The sequence below is a fragment of the Girardinichthys multiradiatus genome, chromosome 19 (genome assembly GCF_021462225.1).
Source record: "Girardinichthys multiradiatus isolate DD_20200921_A chromosome 19, DD_fGirMul_XY1, whole genome shotgun sequence".
Classification (NCBI taxonomy): Eukaryota; Metazoa; Chordata; class Actinopteri; order Cyprinodontiformes; family Goodeidae; genus Girardinichthys; species Girardinichthys multiradiatus.
Window position 1 is genome coordinate 7081847 of NC_061811.1, and position 22539 is coordinate 7104385.

Here is a 22539-nt window from a genome sequence, read left to right on the forward strand (position 1 = left end):
AAGTGAGCATCAGTCGTTTAGAGAAAAATAAAAATCATTATTAAGGCAAAAGAGGCTCAATTTAATGTAGACTCTTAAGGTCAGTTTTTTATATTGCTGAAAAGTTTTCCCTTTGTCTTGAAAAAGGCATTTTATTCCCTGCTAACGTGTTGCACCTACCTGAAACCTCACAGCGAATTCAAAGACAGGATGTCACCGATAAAGAAGCAATCATCAGTCCAGGTAGAGCAGTCAGAGGGAAGCTTGAAAATATGGTTTTTATTGCACACTTCAGTTTTTTTTGTATTTTATGGGGGAGGGCAACAAAAAGTGGTATTACAGGTTCAACAACCTCTGAATTTGTAACCTTCAATAACAACAAAGAACACACACGCAAAAATAAAAGCTACTTCACATCAAAACTTACAACTCCACAAACAAAAGTCCCAGATATTAGTGCACCACTATATGAATATGGAACTAGCAGTTTACAGTCATGCTAGTATAGGGTTTTAAAAACGTTTAATACTTTTAACTGCGTATTCTTCACAGTCATAAAAACAAGAAGAAAAAGTCAGTGGGGATAAACTTGTTTCCATTTTGAATCTTGTTAGCTTTTATTGTTTAACCACTCAAACAGGCTAACCTGCAGTCGGCCTCAACAGAGGAATGTTTGTTGAACAGAAGGAAAAATCAGCCATTGTTGGTAGATGACCACATTTAAATGCCCCATGAAGCACTGAGAACTGTGCCAGAGATGGCAGCAGTGCGCAAACAGCCGTATCCCGCACTGTGGTCCAGTCAGACAAGACAAAAAAACTCGTTCTCAGTGGTGCAAACAAAACAACAGGAACCATTAAACCAAAGTTTAATGGACGAAAACCCTTCCAGTTTAAAATATATTTACACATTACCCTGAAGCATTTTTGTGAGATAAAGGGAAAGACATAATGGGCTCCTAAATAATAAAAGGTACAAAAATATATAATTTCCGAATCTCAGAGAAAAAGGCACTTCTACAGTATAACTAAAACAGTTTAGGCAGTGATTTTAATATACAGGTCCACCTGAGGAAATTAAAACATGACCGAAAGGACGATTTATTTTAGTAATTCCATTCAAAGAGTGAAATTCATATACGTTATTATACAGATTAGACACAGAGTTATATACTTCAGCCATTTACTTTCATGAATTTTGATGACTATGTCTTACAGCAAAATGAAATCAAAGGTGGGATCACATAAGACCAATAAAAAAAAAGTATTTTTAATACAGAGATGTTATATTATGGCCTACACAAGCATGGAGAAGAATGCTGACTTGACAGCTGTTCAACAGAGCTCACTACTAAAGAAGGTGGTTGCTCACTGAATCCAAGCATAGTTTTGGAACATTTAGTGGAAGGAAAAAGTGTGGTATAACACCTTTCACAGGCAACAGGAATAACTGCAGCATGAGCTACAAAAGGCCATTGCCAAAGAAGTTGGCTGTGCACAGAGTGCATCCAAGCACACTGATAGAAAGTTTAGAGGAAAGAAAAACTGCATCTCTTGCTTGTGCAAGATGGATGTATTTTTCAATAGGCCCACATTTTGGTACTGAAATGATTCAGCTGGTGTAATGTAATATTCAAACTTTCTGAGAAACCAGATTTTGGGTTTTCACATTAACACAATGGTTGGAATACATCATTCTATGTTTAATCTATTTAAAATATGAATTTCCCTTTTATAATTTAATTTAATCAACTGAGATGTATCTGAATGTGCTTCACAAAATCGGAAATCCTCTCTGATCTGTACAAAACAAGAGAGCATAGATAAATTCACTGCAAATGGACGGATTTGAGCTGAAGTCTGTTGTTGTACAGTAGAGAAAAACACTAAAAACCAAATTGGAGATGAATAAAAAAAAAAAAAAAAAAAAACGCCTGACAACTTTACATTCACAAAGTAAAAAAAGCCTACTTTTTCTGCCTGTAATGACATCTCTGCCTCTGCTTGCACATTTTAAAGCAGCTGTTTAAGAAAAGAAAAATATCCATCTTCAGATGAAAGCCACGAGCTGAATGTTAATTTCAGAGAAGAGATGTTAGCTCCACTGTTGTGTTTTGTTCTCGCTGAGACATAAAAGGAATCACAGCATTTAATGCCAAGGTTTTCACTGCAGTGAAGTCAGGAAAAAATAAAAGGGTGTAAAATAACTGGTGCCACTTGTTGTGTTAAGGAATCAGGATTAATAAAAGTTAATCTTTTGGTTGAGTCAGTGTCAATACCCCAAATTAGTAGAAAGAGGAGGAAAGCTGAGTGAACCCACGGAGGAGAAATGAACGAGGCGTGATGGAAAACACGAAGTGGCGGTCAGCTGAAAGCCAAACACGCATTTTACACAGAAAGACTGAAACACTGCGGTTGTTTTGATCCCAGTACTTCATATTGGCAAGGTGCACTGTTGTGTGTCTAAGCAGTATAGATGCTCCCAAATGGCCCAGTGTTAGTTGTTCCATCAATAAGCTGAACGGGGAGAAGTGATCGTGGAACAGACAACAGCTGGAGATAGCTGTAAATGCTGCCTCCATGGGAAAAACAAAAAATGGTCGGCTTTAGACCGTCTTCTACAAATCTGCCCAGTGTCAGCTGTAAATAACTCCCTTTTTATAATGTGCGCTGATGAGATTTTCTGCTCTACACGTTCACAGTAACATTAATCCCTTTGAGATGACTAATGTGAAATATTTTTGCCCAGATTGTGATGAGTGCTGCGGTAACTAATGGCAGGAGAAAGCTTTATCTTCAGGGATTATTAGTGGCTCTCAAAAGCCGACGCATTCCAGTTAGAAAGCCAGTTTTTATAATGCAAAAAATAAGAGCCAGTTTAATACATTTTTTTTTTTTACTTTTTCCTTTAATGAGATGTTTCAGTTTTACTGAAAACAAAAACGCTGTCAAAGCACATTTCAATTTAAAAGTAGCATTCAGCCTTCTTTGGTGGGAGGCACAAAATATATTTAGAGTGTTTTTGTTCAGGACTGGGTGTTTTCTTTAGGAGAAAAGTTGTTGAAAGATCGCTGACAATGTAACCAGTGCTTGTTCTGCAGCTTCCTCAGTGGTCCCTACAGGTTATCGGTCACATTAAAAGGTGGAAAATTAGACATCATGATCTTTTTCTAAGTCATAAAAACCTGACAGGGCTGCGAACATTTCTTAGATCTACATTACCCCGGCTCACAGGCAAATCTTTTACCCTGTTGCGTGTGGCTTGTTTCGGACAGAACTGCCGACCCAGAAGTACACGCCGTGCCCTTAAGTGGTTTATACCCCCTAACCCCCTTCCCTCCCTGCAGTCTCACGGGGTTCAGTGACTCAGAAAGGCAGGAGGTCTAACAGAGTTGTCTATAAAAGAGACGACTGGACGCAGCAGCAGTGTTGGAACTGAGCAGAGACGGTGAGAGCAGCAGTGAGGGAGCGCCCCTGTGTGTGTGTGTGTGTGTGTGTGTGTGTGTGGTGGGTTCCCGCGTGTAGGTGAGTAAAAGTTGTGGCCATTCGCTGGTTTTAATTGTGTTAGTCCGTGAACCAGACCAGGGTAATAACATTCATGAAACAGGTTAAAAACACAAGACAAAATATCAGCAAGTTAGTAAAATTCTTACTAAGAATGTTTTATTAAAATAAATGCCAAGAGGTTAATAAGAAAAATAACAGCATACACCATGAAAACTAAATGCAAGCATGTAAAAATACTTATGACAAGGAAACTAATAAAGTAACTAATGAGTTAAACAAGCTGGGAGTTGGCAAGAAAACAAAATCTAACAGAGAGAAGGCAACACTCCGCACAGGAGGCAGGTCAAGATGGAGAAGAGGTGGAGGGGGGGGGGGGGGGGGGGGTGCTGTGGGTTTTATAAACATTAAGAAAAAAAAAACAAAACACTTAAACATGATTAATATACATATAAAATGAGATTAGAAAAATACATTATAAACCTGTAACAATGGCTATTAATTACATTATCATACATGTAGTAGGCAGGCCAGAGAGAATACGTAGGTATAGAGTCAACCTTTCACCTGATGGACTTATCCAGCCGTTTACAATGACATAGCAAGTTGGAACATTGCAGAGGGAATTTTCTTAATACTGTCAAATGCTGAATTGCCATCTTGCTCCACTTTAATATTGCATTTCAATTTAAAATAATAACACTGAAGTAGAAAAAAAAAAATCATTGACCTTTTGGTGTAACAGCACGGTGAGAGAGAAAAAACAGACTGCCGACGGCTCTGTTGGATCCAAGAATTTGTCAATTTCATTTCATTTCACCTTTCAGCAATAAGCTGTCAGTTGTATCAATAACTGGAAACTGTCTGACTGTGAAGCAGGTGCTTGTTTCATTACCCAGCGCTTCCTTTGTCCATTAGAAATCTCATTACTGTACTGATAGTTTGTTGTCAAATTGACGCGGAGATATGTGGACTGGATGCAGCTGTTAAAACAAACACGTTCCTATTCATTTCCCTGAATGGTGCCTATTCTTCTCAGCTCATCGTCTGGCAGACTACTTGGTTGCTAATGGCAGTTCAATTTGTTCAAGGAAGTTAAGATACAATGAAAAACAAATAGACAATAATTCATATCTTCAATAAAATCTAAATAAAAAGACAAGATCTGCTCATACAGCAGAGTAAAGGGCCATCAAGTGAAGGAAAAGAAAAACTTAAAATCATTTCAGGAAGACAAAAACCATGGCACATATTTTAGCTGGTCAAATCGACTGCTATTCTTTTTGCATAGAGTAACATGGGCAGCGCCACGATACGGTGGGCGCTGCCCAGCTCGTCTTTTCCGAGCGTGTAACACTTGCCGTTCCTCTCTGCGCCATCTTGGTGGGTGCTGGATTTCTTTTTAAACACAACTGGAATACTAAAAAACAGAAACCACTGTTGATAAGGCACTTGGATTAGATCCCTTCAGGCGTCTGTCTCGCTCTGACCTCGCCAGCTCTCCGATGGTTCTGACCGTTTTGGGCTTCCTTTTCCAATTATATTTCAGGCAACAGCACTTTTCCTCACCCACTCACGTTCGGAAACATTTTTTGTTAATTTTTTTTAATATTATTTTATAACTGCAAGTATCAAAAGCTAAAATTGCCAAAAATAGATTTTTGATTTTTTTTTTCTTATCTCCAGCACCCTGTAAAATTATCAATGTTTTGTTCTCATCTGTATTTTTATATGCATTGAAAGATATCTACATTTTTATATATTTATATATATTTATAGATATATATATAAGACGTATGTATAAAGCAATTTGAACAGGCAGGCATGGCTTTCACATCCTATTTTTTCTTGAGATTTAAACAAAGGATTCTGGGTTCAGAAGCTGGACTACCATCAGAGGGAGGTGTGACACATTGTGGATGCACTTTTGGATGGTTTGGCATATGTTAGGTGTCATTAGTAAAATAAGTAAAATAATAATATGCAGAAAGGTCAGGATTATGTCGACCTCATGCTGTAACTTACACACAAACACAACAGAGGACAAAAATTAAAACTAAAGAGAAAAACTAAAAGAAAAAAAATCCTCCACTGCAGTAGGGATAAATCGGCAAAGATCGGCCAAAAATGTTAATGAAAATAAAAAATAAAAATAAGCCTTTTGCTTGTCATGACTCTGTTTTGCCCTAGCACTTTATGAGCACTACTGTTATGGAGTAGCGTGTAACTTTAGTGTTAATTGCCTGTTTACACCTCAGGAAAATAGGAAAAAATAAAACTGAGTGGTAAGGGGTCAGACATCTAACTGACTGGCTGTCTGTTCCAGTCGAAGACAGGCACCCAAACTCTAAAAACCACAAAGAGTCCTCAGCGACACAGATGCATAACTGCAGATATATTATTCACTGAAAACGCTTTGGCTAAAAATATGCACACAATAGTTTGTTTCTTAATCTTTGTGATCACAGCTCAGCTAACGAGATATTCTTCTACATACATCAGGCACTGGATAGTGGATGTAGTGTGGATGGGACCCGCGTCCCTGAAGCATCAGCACACCCCACTTTCACTGTAGCATTAATCAAAACACACACTCAAACACACACACACACCCATCAACCCAAACACTAACCCTCCCGTCACGCCTTTCATTTTCAGCCTCAAACACTAAACTCTGTTCTGACTTTCAGAGATAACCACCTGCTTTGTTTCAGTGACTGAAGCTAATTAGTCCAATCTGAACTGAAATATTAAAAACAATAAAGTATAAAGCATTAAATCAAGACAGGGAAAAAAAAAAAACCACAAATCATAAAAAAGCTCTTTTTGCAATCATTTTAGCCATGCTTTAAAAAAAATAAAAAACAGATAGAAAGCCATTTAGAGGGGCACACCCAGAATGTGTCAACTCATAATTACAAGCTCAACAACTGAAATACATGTTGGGAAAAAAAATGACAGAAATTAAACACGTTAATGCAAATGAGCGTTCCCGTTCCTTCGGTTTCTTTCTCCACTGCAGCAGATGGGGGTCTGAACAGGGTGAGGGTGGGTTTTCACAGGAGGGCTTGGGGGAAATTTGTGGGTCATCGTGTTATCAGTCAAACCAAAACGGTTTGCATCTCAGACTGGAGATGGAGAACGAATGAGGTCACCTAATCAGAGCAATTACAGTCGGGCTGGCGGGTGTTCAGGCGGGTGGGTCGTGGGTTCTTTATTGCTTTATAATTCAGTGCAGATTCATGAGTAACACCACCAACAGATCCACCCGGTGCATGATTCATGAAGAAAAAGAAAGAGAACGAATGGGAACCGAACTAATGAACAGAGGAAAAAAAATGAATAATCCACAGCTGTGTTGGGTTTTGTTGTGTTTCAGTGAAGATTCTGCGTTGGTTTCTATCTTTTGTCAGAATGTGTTAGGGTAACTGTACGGGCAGGCGCCTCTCTCTCTGCCGCTTGCGTCCGAGAGGCTAGCAAAAGGCAATTACCAGTTAACTGATCAGCAGGCAGGCTTGGGGCGGCTCGTCATTGGGTGAAGAGTTCAGAGGTCAGAAGGTCATGTGTTAGTTGCCGGTGGCGGCTAGGTGGTTAGAAACAAAAACAAAAACAAACAGAAACAAAAAAAGATAGAAAGGATATTAGTGTCAGCAAGAAGAGACTGGAATGACATCATTTTAACAATAAAATGAATGCAATCTCACATGTCGCCCCCTGCCGCTATGAGGTGAACCCAGCTAATCTGAAAATGGCGGCACTCTCCCATCATGATCCCAAAACTGCTAAGCCCCACACCCTGAATCTGGTAGCTAGGCGGTTGGTTTTATTGAAGCGCACACTGCCCCCGAAACCACAAAACAGAAGCAAAGAAAAGCCGAACAAAAAAATAGACAGAGATGAACAAAAATCTAGTGTTTTAGTGTCTTTCACAAACAGTGTGATTAGTGGTAAGCTGATAAAAAAAACAACCTAAAGTTACGGCGTGAAATAACTGCTCAATGTGCAATAAATCGATGAATCAATGCTTTCTGATTCTCTCTCTTTATTTCGCAGTATATTTTTATATAATATAAATATACACAAAACCATAAATACATTTGATATAAAATGTTCCAAATATAAAATGACAGTACCTTGTGTACAACTGAAATATCAAAAAATGTATTTAGCTTTATTTCAATATATTTGCAATACACTGCAGAGAACGCAAGCTAGCTCATCTAATGTCTGTGCGCATCTATCTTTTCTAGAAAAATAATAATCCCAAAGAAATTTGAAACGACGCGGTGAAATGGTGCTGGTAGCAGTGCAGCTACTCGTCTCTCAGACAAAGTATAGAAAAATGTTCTCCTTTGTCTTTGCTCTTTATGAGCAGAGGAGATAAATCATGGATGGGAGCACGCTTGCTCCATTTTTTGGCTCTAATTTCACATCAGAGGAATGTCATCCTACACCTTAAACACTGCCTGCAAACTATTCATCCCTTTTAGCTTCACAGTTGCATGAACCAAGTCTCTTAGGATCGCTTTAGCCTGAGCTTCGACTGAAACACAGTCCACACAAACTGTCACTGTTAGGTACTACATGTAAACAAAATGTGCATACCACACTCAACCATTTAGCAGGTGGTGGATATACAGGTGTATCTCATCTTCGTTTATTTCAGCGATTCAATTCAAAAACTGAAATTCATTAAACAGTGATAAATTTCAGATGTTTATTTCTATCCATTTTGCGCTTACAGCTGTTTAAAACCCAAAATCTGCTTTTCTGGGTAAGTCATTATAGCTTTTTGGTATTGAAGCTGACAATATCCAAACATTTTATTGGAAAATTGAGTGGAAGGAAAAAGTTTGGCTGACTAGAAAGGCAAACTGCAGTTTCTCCGAAAACTAGAATATTTTACAAGACCAATTTGCCAAGCAGGTAGTCATTTACTTATTTGAGTGTAAGCCACAAAAGGCCATTGCTAGACAAAAAAAAGCAAACTATTGGCACAATGCTGTATCCAAGCACAATAATAAAAAGCTGAATGGAAGGAAAAAGTGAGTAAGAAAAACCTGAAAACAGGGATAACCACAGTCTTAAGGCTGGACTTTTGCTCAGTATTCCCAAAGTCCTATTTTCATAAGCATTTTGTGTTTCGTTAAAAAAAATCAAGGCTCCTGTTGACACTTCCAAGTACTTTAATAACCATTTCATCTCTGTGCTTGATTGGCCAGCAAACTGGTCTGACCCGAGCCCCAGAGAGAACCTATGGAGTATTGTCAAGAGGAAAGTGAGACACCAGAATCAACAATACAGACGAGCTTAAGGCTGCCATTAAAGCAAGCTGGGCTTCCTGATGGCTGATTACCACCATGTGACGGTGCATTGATGCAGTAGTTCATGCAAAAGGAGCCCAGACCTGTACAGTGCTATTTAAAATCATTGACCTAATGTAAAATAAAATTTTCTGTGAAACTGCGTTGGGTTTTTATTAGCTGTAAGCCATAATCATCAACATTACCAGAAATAAATACTTGAAATGTATCACTGTGTGTGTAATGGAGCTACATAATAAAAAATGTAACTTTTTGAATTACTAAAATAAATGAACTTTATAAGGATATTCTTATTTACTGAGATTCTCCTGTATAGGGCAGGTAGGGTGGGAGAGGAAAACAAAAAATAAAATACAGACAATGTACAAGTTTCTGACTAAGGCAGTGAGGCATAATCATCATAAATGCATCAGTCAATAGCAAAGAGTAGCTAAGAGACTAAACTGACCTCTGTCAGCGGTCACAATCCTTTGGTAAGGATGGACCCGCGTGTCATGCCGTCTCACTTTAGTAGCCATTGCACCTAGATTGTAACAGGTCCACAAGGTTAGAAACCGTTCACTTTGAGGAAGGAAAAACAGTCATCTTTACAGTAATAACATTCACATTCCAACCGTTAGGATTTATAATGCTTGGATTACATAATACACTGAACATAATACAGATTATGGTACATATACACAACACATATATCTTTTTCTTTACAAGTAGAAAAACTTGGTAGAAAAAAAATAATACATCTTTTTGGAGATTTGCTTTAAAAATTGTATAACTTAAGTACTAAATTTCCACAGTGCTCAGAGATATATGGGGGTGGTAAAGGGTAGGGGGTGCTGGGCTGTCTACAGGAATAATGTGAATCTCCCTGTGGGATCCAGAGGGGAACCGAGAGAAATTTGTCTTTTTATTTTGAAAGGTGGGGAAATCCAATACAGCTCTAATGGTAATTGAATCGTGGCAGACACCACCTGCCTCTCCTCCTCTCCTTCATTTTCTCCTTCCAGCTTTCACCGTTTCTCTCCTGGTCAATCTGCTCACTGATGGCAGAGCCCGTCATTTTCCACCTATATCTGTCACAACTGATTTTCCCCTGCTGCAGAGGTTGACACGGCTTCATATGCACCACGCAAACTGTTTGCGAGTCACTGGATGTTCAAGAGTTATTAAAAAAGTGAAGTGTGCAGGGATTAAAACAAAAACAAATAAATTCTCCCAGAAGAAGCGCGGCCGTTTGAGGTCTAAATTCAACAGGAAATTGTTGTGTTGCAGCAAGTTGTGGTTGATGTTCATGCAACTATTTACAGGGAATCTAATAGTTCTACACATCCCTGGTAGAGGGTCAGGCTGTTATGTAGAAAATGACACCATAACAAATCATTTCTTAACCTTTTCCATCTTGAATGTGGCCTATAAGTCAAATAATGTGGTTGTTTAAACCTTATCCTCTTATAACAGGAGTCAGTTATTATTTAGAGCATCTGATTAACATCAAATAAAGTTCAGCTAGATGAGCCTAGATGACTTCCTGAAGATTTCTCAGTCACATCTTACAGCAAGATCCATTGTCCACAGGGACCTTCAAACATATCACAGGGTTTCCATGGCAGGAGAAAGGACCACACTTCCAAGACAACCGATCTACCCTCCAGTGAGTTCTGGGTTTTTTCCAGAGCTTTCATTAAGTGGGAAAAATATCTGTCAAAGTGATACTATGCAAAACTGGAAGCCAAGAGCCCTACAGGAACATTAAATGAGCGGCAGGACTCTCGGGTAAATACTGGCTGTGTGCATGGGGACGACAAATACATAAATATATACAAATGTAGATATATGTCAATAAAACCCACTGTTGGAACTTTTTAGGTCTAATACCAAAAGGTATGTTTGATACCAAAACTCCAGTTCACATAATCCAAAGAACCTCATAACCACAGTCAAGCATGGTGTTGGCAGCATCATGCTGTGGGACTGGTTTTCTTCACCTGGAAATGAGACTTGCTAAAGGTGGAGGGAATTATGAATATTTTCAAATAACAGTGAGTGTTGGGATAAAGGAATTTCATCTTACAGCACAACAAGACCAGAAGCATGCATCCAAATCAACAAAAGACCAGCTTCAACATAGGAGGATTCAAGTCTTGGGGTAGCCAAGCTGTGAAAGGAGATACCTTCTCAATTTGACAGATTTGGAGCATTTCTGCAAAGACGGTGAGCAAACGCAGTCAAGACAAGACCGAATCCCAAAAAGACCGAGCGCAGTAATAAAAACAAACGCTCCAACACAGCATTAGTCTAAGCTATTTTTCAGGCCTAAAGGATTTCAGTTTACTTCTCACTGAGGTTGTAGGTCATGTTAAAGCAAAAACGTCTGAAATGATTTATCTTGGTCCCATTTTACCAGGGGTGTGTAGACTTTTTATATTCACTGAGCACAGCTCTGAAGAAGCAGATGACCTGGCAGTGCCCGGATACAGCAGTGCATGCAGCAGAACCAAGTCTCTGAGAGTGTGAGTGTGAGAGGTGTGTTGCCGAAGGCACCAATCGATAGTGTGAGTAAATAAAATACACTAAGCTGGTGTAACCCTGCAAGTTAAAGAGAGAAAAGCCAGTCAGCTGTCCCTGTCTGTTCTACACGTTTCCCAGCAGCACCTATGATGCACAGATCAGCTAAAAAAAAAAAAAATTTGCTGTCACATGTTCTTAGAGACAACATTAGAGGAGTTTGTGTTAAACAATGATTCACACAAACTCAACATGTCTCAACATGGGAACCAGGTTAACTTTCCTTAGCACAACATATGCTGCACATGTCAGAATATTCAACAGATGCCTCTTTGGTAGCAGATGTGTTGAGCTTTAAGCACCATTAAGAATAAGAATAATATGTGAAGCTAAATATGTCACTGTCCCTCCTGACAGAAACTAAGGGGGATGTCAGGTAAAAGCATGGAAAGCTCAAGTTTAAGAAGGGTGAAGCTAAGACAATGCGATGAAGGGAGGAGGAGAAAAAAAGGACATACTGGAGGAATTTAATGGACATCCCCAGTGGGAGCGAGAGAGGGACTATCTCTAGGCATCAAGGGCTGCCTGCAGAGAACAGCGCACAGAAATGATTTCAAAAGCGGCAGAAATCCGAGGGGATCTGACGCCAGGCTGAATATGCCTTAAGGCCAGTGCATGAAAAGGTTAGAGTGCAGGCTGCATGTATGAAAGTGTGTTTCTGTCAGTGTGCCTCGCTTCACACTGAGGCAGATTCTGCTATAAACCTTACAGAGAAGAGGCGATGTAAACCTGAGAGCGCATTTGTTTGGCCATAATGGAACGAAAACAGTGAAATAACCTCACTTGACAGTATAAAGAGACTTTAACAGCCCAGCGTTCACACTGTAACGTTTGTCCCCCTTTCAGTATACTGTGTCCATATGAGCCACACTGCTGGTCATCCCATCACCAAGAGCTATACCAGCACATCCACCCTGTGAGTTTATCTGTTTTGATCTTCAGGTGGACACAACATATTTACCTTTCAACAAGTCCTGACTGTGGCTCAAGGAAGCTGCGTCCAGCACCCCAATTCCGGGGTAAAAAAAGCTGCCCTCCTGTCCAGGCTGGCTAAAGTTGGCCGTAGTACCTGCTGCACCCATGCTCGCCCAGGCTCTCTTACCTAGAACCCCACTGTGCTCGATGGGGTACTCCAGCAATGAGGTGGGTGCCAAGGCGTAGGGGTAGTCGTAAGGGGTGGTGTAGATTAGTCCGCCGTCCGGTGTGGAAGGCATCAAAGTGGGGGTGCCGTTGGACAGCATGGCAGCCATCTGAGTGGGCCGGATGAGGTTCATGATGGGGGCCCCGCCCGGCGTTGGTGGTCTGAGTGCCTGTGGAGGCAACACCTGACCTGCGGAGGCTGTTATGAGGCGAGGGCCCTGAGCGGCCGCTGCTGCCGCTGCAAGAGAGAACGCAAGGGGGGCTGCCATAAGAAAGAGAGCAAAGGATAGGTGCAGAAAGAAAGAAGGAAGACAAAGTGTAGTGTGGTCGGTCATAATCACAGATGGACAGAAAAGGGTGGAAACAGAGGAGGAAAAGAAAGGTGAATGGGAGGAGGGGGAGGACAAAAAGAGGAGAGGAGCAAAAAGGAAAATTAGTCCATGCAATGATCATGGTGGTGAACCATAAAAGCGACAGTCTGTTGCAAAAAAAAAAGCGTAATCAATACAACAAAATCAACACAGACAAAAACAAAAGAATTAAAAACCCTCACACCAGAAGAGAAAAAGCACAAAATACAGCCGTCATATCGATGCACTGGATGCACACCCATCACCACAGCAGCTACAGTCTTATAATGGGAACAACACAGTGAAGGAAAGACACACAACCCAACAGAGGTTGACTGAACGCATCAGCAGAGGAATAATAAAAACACCCACAACATTAAAGACAAAGGCTGTTATTGGGTCATACTGTTGATCAATTACATTTATATGGATTGTCTGCTTGGTCAGCAGTCAACTTTTGCTAGATGTGAAAAACATTTCTGAGCAGGTTATTAATAGGGGGCGCTAGAGGCCTCCTAGCTGGGCTGTGAGGCAGACTTTTCAAAATAAACCAAGTGCTGCTGTAACTGTAGTTAGTGGCTTAGACTATGGACATTTACCCAAATGTTAAAAAAAAAATAGAATTATCACCCAAACTGTAATTTCACACAAATATGGAGGATATTCAACTTTAAAATAATCAAAACATGCACTGGGTGGTTTGAAGTGAAATGTTAATGTGACCTGGTGACTGACATGCAGAATCAAACCGATGGAAGCAAGTGATGGAAACGATGTAAAGCTGCATCTCAAAACTTCAGAATATCATTAAAAAATGTATTTATTTCAGTAATTCAGTTCAAAAAGTGAAACTCAGGTTTTATATTGATCCATTAAACAGAGCGATACAGTTCGGGTGCTAATTTCAAAAATTTATGTTTAGAGGTAATGGAAAATGAAATATTCATCTCCATAAAGCTTGTGAGCAGAGGGAAGCAGGAAGTCCTCTAGACTTTCCTGGTAGACGGCTGCACTGACTTTGGACTTGATAAAACACAGTGGACCAACATCGACTTCCCAAATCATCACAGACAAGGAAAACTTCACACTGGACCTTGATTTCCAATTGAAATGCAAATTTCATCTGCAAGTTTCATCTGAAAAGAGGACTTTAGACAACCGAGCCACAGCCCAGTGTCTTTTCCCCTTCGCCCAGGTAAGACGTCTCTGGTGCAGGAGTGGCTTAGCACGAGGACTGCAGCAGTTTTAGTCCAGGTTCTGAATACGTTTTGTGTGGTTGGTCTTGGCGCTCTCACTCCAGCTACAATCCACGTTTGTGTATCTCCCCCAATGTGCTTTACTTTAAAATCCCCTCCAGGCTGCAGTTATCACTGTTGCTTGTGAACCCTTTGCTGGTATAAGAAAAGATTGGCACAGAGTAAAGCTCCCACATCATTGCTGTGTTATATGCAGCGTTTTGGGTGCCTGGAGACTAATAAGGTGTATACATTGAGCCACCATCTTTAACTACCCAGGTGACCCAGGCAACACATGTCACTATATACATGTGCACACCAAATCTACAGGAAGGAAAGAATCATAAATATACATACAGTGTCAAGATGTATCTAAACAAGATTTATCATGACTTAAATGTTTTATGTATTTCAAAATGCATATAAAAATATATTCAAAAACTCACCTTTAATATTTAGCATTGAGCTGGAGAATTATGTTTGGTGCCCGAAATGTTACTTAGCGTACAGTATCGATGTGGGAGGTTTACTTGGCATGTGGATCTAATTTTGCGTTTTCCACGTGTGAACTTTTTTCTACCACAGTTTGTCTTTCCACTTAACTTTCTATTAATATCGGCTACAGCATTGTATACAGCCAGCTTATTTAGCAATGACCTTCTATCACATAATACACGCTTGAAATCCATATTTGTCAGTGTAGTGTTTCACTTTTTGAAATGAATTACTGAAATAAATCTGGTTTTTGACAATGTCGAATTTATTGAGATGTGCCTGTATATGGATAGCAAGGGACAGGATGAATGAATACTCGTTGAGGAGGAAAGAAACATCAGAAGTAGTCTTGGACATAATGCCAGAAAGAATCGAACTGTTCGTTAGAAACCTGCTTTGGTCTCAGTTAATGTGACAAAATCTGGTTTCAAAGACACCTGCTGTTAGTTCTCAAGTAAAAGAAATGCTTGGTCTGGTTAAATATGTCGCATGTTATGAAAGTATTAGCCATGTATGCTGCCAAATAGACCACGTCAGTCTTCAGTCGGTCACTTGACTTACGTGTTTTGACGTTGTTGTCTCTGTATGTCCCGTTGAGTATAGCCAGCTCCATCAGCTGCATCTTCTTCAAATTGTCTTCACCCTCAGCCTGAGAAAAAGAATTATACATATTTCAGCAACAGACACCAGAAGCTAAACTCAACAAGCGAAGGAACCTACATGTCAGCCAGTTCACCTGCTCCTCTGGAGCCGCCGAATCATTTGAACATGACAAGTTAATGTTCTCTACAAGTACTGGCCAGACTGGGCTTCGTCTGACATGGATGGGGAGAAGCTAAAGTGCCGTTGTCATTCCAGAGTGGCTTGTTGCTGCTAAAATGCTGACAGAGACATTAAGTGTGAGAATGCATATTCATAATCCATATCAGAATGATAATTACTGTAATTTTCTTTGCTCCCTTGTGCGCAATCAAACTCGCAATAACCGCCCTAGCTAATGTCAGTCCTGTCAATTAATGTTTGGATAAATAAATACAAAAGTAGCAGCCACCATCATTATCGCCAAATTAGGGGACTGAAATTATTCACGGAAAGCAATTAAGATAACACCCCCACCCTCCTCCTAACACCCATCCATTCCTCCCCCCCTTCCTCCTCCAACACCTTGAAACTCCATTTCCCCCGGAGCTAACAGACACTCAATAACCATGACAACACAAAAGCCCTTGTGATTTTCCAGGTAGTACATCATATTTAAGCTGGGCTGGTAGGTGAATCATTTTCCAAAGTGAAGAGAACAAAGGTGGTGTGGCAAGTTTTACTGACCTCAGCCCCACTTTGAGCAGCTATTGATTTCAAACCTTTTTTGCTAAATGTTTTAGTTCTAAAACACGGACCGGTTGCTCCAATGTGCACACATTGCACCTTCATGTGAATGCAGCAGGAATAAATGAAAGGCCCCAGACACTGAGCCTCCTCTGTTCCTCCATTCAATCTCTAAGCGGAGAACCTCTTCGACAAATTCGCAGTTCAACAACGGCATGTCGTATTCAGAGGATGATAAGGAAAGAATGGATGTGGAGGGAGGAAGAAAAAGAAAAGGACTCAGAGTTAAGCCCTCCCCTGAGACCCCTCATCAACACAGCCACAGTGAGAGAGAGAGAGTGACAGAGGCTGGTCTCCCCTGACTAAACATGAGGCAGAGCCTGCAGAGCAGTTGCTTTATTCAGCTGTGTACGGGTTTCATCTGCAGTTTAGTCTAACACTGGACTTCTACTTAATGAAATAACTCATTCTTCATTTCCTGTGTAGAGATCTGCCGGTTTTCTTTTAAAAGGAGAGCTTTGAATCACACCTGGCATCTAATTTCACCCTACCCATACCATGAACACACAGAATAATCAAAGAAGGATCAAGGCAAATTAAATAAATGCTCGCGAAAATAACAAACTGCATTGTTTTGTATTAAAAACAGATGATTAAGTCAGAGAGCTACTGTGAGTTCCAACAGCTTGGTCCTGCATCTTAAAGGAAGCAAAATGGATCTGCAACTTAATTTATTGACTTTACATTAGTTTACAATTATGAATGACGAAGATACAAGTCCAACTGCAAGCCCAGAGATCTCAATCTGTGGTACAAGTACCGTCGGTCGTCTGTGGGCTGCTTTAGTGGGCCACAACAAAGGGAAATATTAGCAAGGTAAAAACTGAACAAATTAACCACCACATATGGTTACTTGGCACCAAGGTTTGTTGAATGTGTCATTCTAATAATGAAGTGATACCAATTCTTTTTTTCTGTGCTTTTGTAACCAAACAGCAACCTGATTAAAGTTCAGGTCCTACTGCACAGCTCTAACTCAGAGCTTCTCACAAGAGTCTGGACCAGTTTATAGAGAAAGTGTTTTCCTTTGTTCTTTATGGAAGATTTCTAAAGCACTAAATCAATTCAGGCAAACTAATCAGACATTCTGAGCTGGAAATGTAATCTAACTATCTAACCATCAGGGACCCCGTGTACAAAAGCGTGTTTAGCTTTCATACTAAAAGTTGGCGGTAGGGAGAAATTCTGAAATTTGCGGCGCATGAAAAAAATTCAGATGTACGAACTGTGCGTAGACATGTCACCGCACATATAGCCTTTATAGATCCCAGTTTGCGGTGAATTTGGCTCAGCTGTACGTGGCACTTGGACCGCCCGTTCCCCACCTCTAAATACATATGCAAAGCAGTATAAATAGCCGGCCATCGCGCATAGAGTCTGCCTCAGGTTTGTTCCCAACACTTATAACAATTATTATAGTATAAAGGAATCATGAGCTGAGGAGGCCAACGTGCCATTGCATTAGTGAGACACATTAGCGCATCATAAATAGATAGCACATATACTGAATGAAATGCTTTCTATTCATAAATTCATATTCACTTACAGATGGGGCCCTTACAGCAGTATGGGTGCAGTCCATAGCTCTGATTACATTCAGAAGTCGGCTCATCGCTGCAAATGAGTCACAGGTTAGGGGAACTTTTTATAGGTGAGCAACATATGGATGAGGCCAACCCATATGGCTGGCACGGCCCGGCTCAGGGATGACTGTTAAATACCCGACCTGTCAGTCAGCTCTCTCTGAAGAACTCCGGTTTAAAGGACCGCAGCTTAGTGAGAACTTGAACTGGCACCAGAGAGGTACGGTTCCTCCTGGTTTCTCTCTGTAACACTGAGGCAGCTCCATGCAGAACTCCGAAAAAACTGTCCTGGGAAATCTAAACCAGCTATGAAGCCATGCATCATCATGTGCCGGCAGGTCAGTACGATCTCTGAATAAAACGCTCCCTCAAACTTCTTCCTGTGGTAATGTCCTCCAGCTGTGCCATAGTTCCACAATTACAGAGAATTTCTTAACTCACCTCTGTTTCAGTTTGTTCATGATGACCTGGGATGCTGCATCTGCCTGTTTATTTGCTTGAGTAACTCCATTTCAAGACTCATAAATTATCCATCTGCAAACTTATTGTGCACTTAAGCTCTGTAGCTAAGCCAGCTTGGTTTACTGTGGAGTATGTTTGCATCTCTTTTGCTCGATAGAGACCAAGTATTCAGGAATATGAAATAAACTAGGCATCAAATCTGATGTTTGCCTGGAGGATCTTTTAAAAATCCAATCAATCAAGGAATTGGTTCAGCTATAAAAAGGGTGTCAACATTTTATCACCACATTTTATGGTACTTCTTGGGATAGCTATAAAAGTAGCAATAAAAATGTATTTTCTTTTTGAATACTGCTCTAAAACTAATACTTCCCTATTATTAGGCTGAAGACAATAAGTGGTACAGTAAGCGCCTGTCCTTATTTACTGAAGTGCTTTTTATACAAAGTTTGAGGAGCTTTAAGCTGTTTTATCTATTAGATTCTTAATTTATGGTCAGGTCAAATAAAACAAAACACCAGAAAAATTCCTAAAATTACAAAAACAGTAGCATAAAAGTCAGATTACATGAAGATCAGCATCGCAGATAAGCTTTATTTAATGAGCCAAAGAATAAACTAGATTTAGGTCAATTGTAGACATGGAAAACAGGAGTTTATAAGCATCTTCCACAGGGAGACGAAGAGCATATGTAAACCAGCTGTATACATCACTGCTACATGAGATAACTGAATCCAATTATCCCATTCAGTTTCTTTGCCATGTTGTTATCTATTCATGAAGACGTTGAGAACAAATTGACCACACCACGTTTTGTTGTGTGTTTTGTCTCTGAAGAGAGTCAGCAGTGAAAGTAGGCTAGGCCAACTGAGAACAGAAAGTCATCATACAAATTCCCAACTATATATTTATCACTTTCAAAAGTTGATTTTTTTTGCCTGGATTTATCTTCGCCATGGTGTTGTATTAAAGACTGCGCAAATCAGCTTATGGCAGAGAATCTGTTTTGCTCTGGGTGTCCCCAATCACTAACCTGCTGTCCGGAAACTTTGAAGAAGAGCAAACAAGACGAATAAAATCGGGTAAAGTTTAGGTGGTCTTTGTAAGCCAGATGCACCAACGCAGTAAGGGCAAAGAACCACATATTTTAGCTGTAAACATCACAACAATGTTTTCATATTTGAAGGGTTGTTGGAGAAGAGAATCAGTCTGAAAAAAAAATTCTGCTCAGCAGCAGATCAGGACGGCCAAACAGGATGTTATCCTTATAAATGTTAGAGCAGTTTGTGTGCATCTATGTGCACTTTATTGTGACAGATGTGCAGGTCTGTGGGGGCTAAACGGGGACACGCAAAGAGACCACAATCCATCCCACTCTGCATAGGCGGCAAGCTGCCTGCTGAGAGTAGAGAGAGATTAAACAGAAGGCAGAAAGACCGGAGGAGCAGCCAGGATGAGAGGTGTACTGCTCTGTGGAAACCCTCCGGCAGATGATCCAGCTTCACTTTCACTAACAGTGTGTTAGTAAAGCCAGCCAGTGCTGATAGATCACTGATCTTTTACATATGAAACAAGCGAATTTTCGGTATGAAATAACTATGCCCAGAGTTCCCTCATATTTTAAGCCAAAATCCATAATATGTCAAAAATGTTGCCCATTTTTTGAGTTCAGTAAAAAAAGGTTTACTGTTGACATACTGCAGATGTTTCTACAGAGCTCAGCAACACCAGACTGGACAGAGTCTGATGGATGGATGGCTGCTCAATAAATAGGCGGATAGATAGATTAATGGACAAATGGAGGTTGAATAAATGACTTTAGAGATGGATAAATTGATGAACTGACATACAGTCAAACAAATAGATTAGGGGTGTCAAACTGCGCGGGGGTCTTTGTTATGCAACTTTTAGATGTCTCCTTGGTCCAAAACACCTGAATCAAATGGTTGAATTATCCCCTCAGTTAGATTCAGGGCCTGTTGAAGAAGAGACACACCGAAAAGCTGCAAGATACCGGCCCTCGAGGACTGGAGTTTAACACAGATGCTTATGATTAAATAGATGGATGGACGGATGAATGATCAGACAGATGGAAGGACGGTTGGACACATAAATGAATTTAAAACAATGGAACTGGTGATAAATTCTGGAAATACAGTTTTCCATTCCAGTTTTCTTTTTCTACTCTTATCCAGACTTGGATGAGAATAAAATGAAATGAAATCAAACTCCATACATTTCCAGACCGCGAAGGAATCTTGTAAATCATTCCAACCTTTCCAATTTAATACTCTGGAAAGGTCTTTTGGAAATTAGGGATGTGAGCGCAGATCCAGCACCCCGCCTAAGCTACAGATGAAAGATGACAGATTCAAAGGAAATGCAGACAGGATCATAAAGCAAACGATGACGCTGCTGACTCTGCTTTCGAGAAGCTGGGTTGACTTTCATCATGCTGCCTCGGGTATGCTGGGCCTTCCTCTTTCCACGGATGATAAAAAACCCCAGGAGGAGCAGTTAACTGTTTATTGCTAACTTGCTCAGGATGTCGTCACAATTAACACACTCCTCACTCAGCATGAAGAACCCATAGAACGCCGATCACTCAGAGGATGCCATTTGTGCGATCGGGAGAATGAGCATCCGGCAAGAGTTAGTAATGCTCCAACAGCAGAATACCTCAGAGAGGGAGGGATGGCGGATTAGAAAATGAGGGGAACGAGGGGCGGACGTTTTTGCTTTTCCCTGCCGTTTACACATGCATGCATGTGACAAACATTTATGCCCTCATGTTGCTGTCCATCAGTGGAAAAGCCACTCAATAAAGCTGCTCTATCCACAAGAATCAGATTCAATCAATGAGGCCTATTTGTGAAATCAGCAGAGCGGTAAAAGCTATCAGGGACACGCGAGACAGAGGGATGAGGGGAGCGAGGGAAATATAGGAAAGGAAGAGGAGGGAGATGGGAGTGTGATGAGCCAAAGTAGGAGAGCCATGTCTTACCCGACAGGCCTGCGATGAGGTCAGCTGACAGAAACTACATCTTCGTCATGCTTCTTTCTTTAGAGCACCAGCCTCCAAATGCCGGCCCGCGGACCAGATCTGGACCTAAATGAGGTCTATCTTGATTGGGTGAGATATTTTTAAACTGCATCTTTTCCATAAATAATTTTAAATGTGTATGGTTTGTCTAGAAAGTTCTGCCCCTATGCAACTACTCGGCAGAGGAGAAGGTTAATGAAGACCCTCTGCTAAGCAGTCTCTCAACAAGAGGAATGGAGAGAAGAAAGAACTGGACCGACTCCTGAATGCTTGCTTTCTTCGCAGAGTTTCAAACCTGTTTAATACATTCAGACATTCATCAGAACATACCTGAGTAATCATCCCAACATAAATCTAAAATACCAACAGAAAACTATATAAGACCCCAGTTTGACAGAGCTACCAGTATATCAGCATCATCCACCTCAGCAGCTATTAAAGAGCACAGAACTGCAACATGTATATTTGGTGAGATTATTGAAATATAAAAATTAAAAGAAAAGCGAGACAAACAACACATTTGTGGTATTTTCTTCTCGCTCAGACACTTACATATTATTTCTAAAGCTTCTCAATAACCTTTAATTTTGAGCTAATTTCATCTACTGATGAAAAAATTATTAAGGTTTTTATTGTTTGACATTATTAACCTGATCAATCTTGGCAGAAATGATATTTTTACAGGGCAAAAAAAGTTCTGTAGTGGTTGTAGTAGAGTAATAGAAAACCAACAGACTCAACACCCATGCTGATTGTGAGTACCTGGAAAATTAGTTGAAAGGACATGTTAAAAAAATAATAGAGTGATCATTGATCCTGTAAAAAACAAACAAGAATTATAGATTTCCAGGACATTTCATTGTCAAAAATGTGGTTGAGCAAATCTCCATGAAATACTGAGGCTCGCTACCCCGATGTGTCAATATGTATACATATACCAACTGTAGCTAAAGCCAGATTCTGTTTATTGCTTTGTTCTGTATGAGTGTTTGAAATACAAAAAGAACCAGATGACTGAGTGTCTGTCTACACCCATACTCCCCTTCTGAGGCTCCACTTTCAGGCCCTCTCCTTGCCAAACCAACTGTTGTAAACAGCCACTTGGGCTGGGTCGGCTGAATTCACTCATGTTCAAAGCTGCAGCTGAGGGGGAGATTTTGGCTCATATCTGGCAAGAGTCACTGTGAATGCAGCTCAGCTAATAGCTGGGCTCAGAAAAGATGAGCAAAAAAGATAGACAAAAAAGAAGAGAACAAAAGTCTAGGAGAAGAAAAAGCCCCTTAGAGCACGTACAGAAAGTAGTCCGAAAGATCATCTTTGAGTAAGTGAGGAGATGGAGAAATATAAAGAGAAAGGAAAGAGACTGCTGGAGAATATGAGAAAAGGAAAGACAGAAAAAGAAGTGAAAGCTAATTTGTCTGCTTCCCAGAGGCCTGACACTGGCTAAGGCCTGCTTTCTTTTCCTGGCCTTGCCGTC

The 22539-nt window shown here is 40.4% G+C and overlaps 1 protein-coding gene across 7 annotated transcripts in view; it reads right to left on the reverse strand.

Annotated features, from left to right (window-relative positions):
* Positions 1 to 238: 238 nt before the first annotated feature.
* The window catches only part of qkia (QKI, KH domain containing, RNA binding a), a 96158-nt gene continuing 73857 nt past the window's right edge, over positions 239 to 22539 (reverse strand). Inside the window, exons 5-8 of one of the 7 annotated variants that reach the window (XM_047345825.1) lie at positions 15150 to 15237; positions 12330 to 12770; positions 9255 to 9329; positions 239 to 7065 (exon numbers count right to left, since the gene is read on the reverse strand). In XM_047345825.1, coding sequence (XP_047201781.1) covers positions 7049 to 7065; positions 9255 to 9329; positions 12330 to 12770; positions 15150 to 15237 — 621 coding nt within the window. In that variant the 3' untranslated portion in view covers positions 239 to 7048. Of the gene's footprint in view, positions 7066 to 7507; positions 9330 to 12329; positions 12771 to 15149; positions 15238 to 22539 lie in introns of those variants that run through there. The other 6 variants (XM_047345829.1, XM_047345827.1, XM_047345826.1 and 3 more) reach the window with 6 other exon arrangements.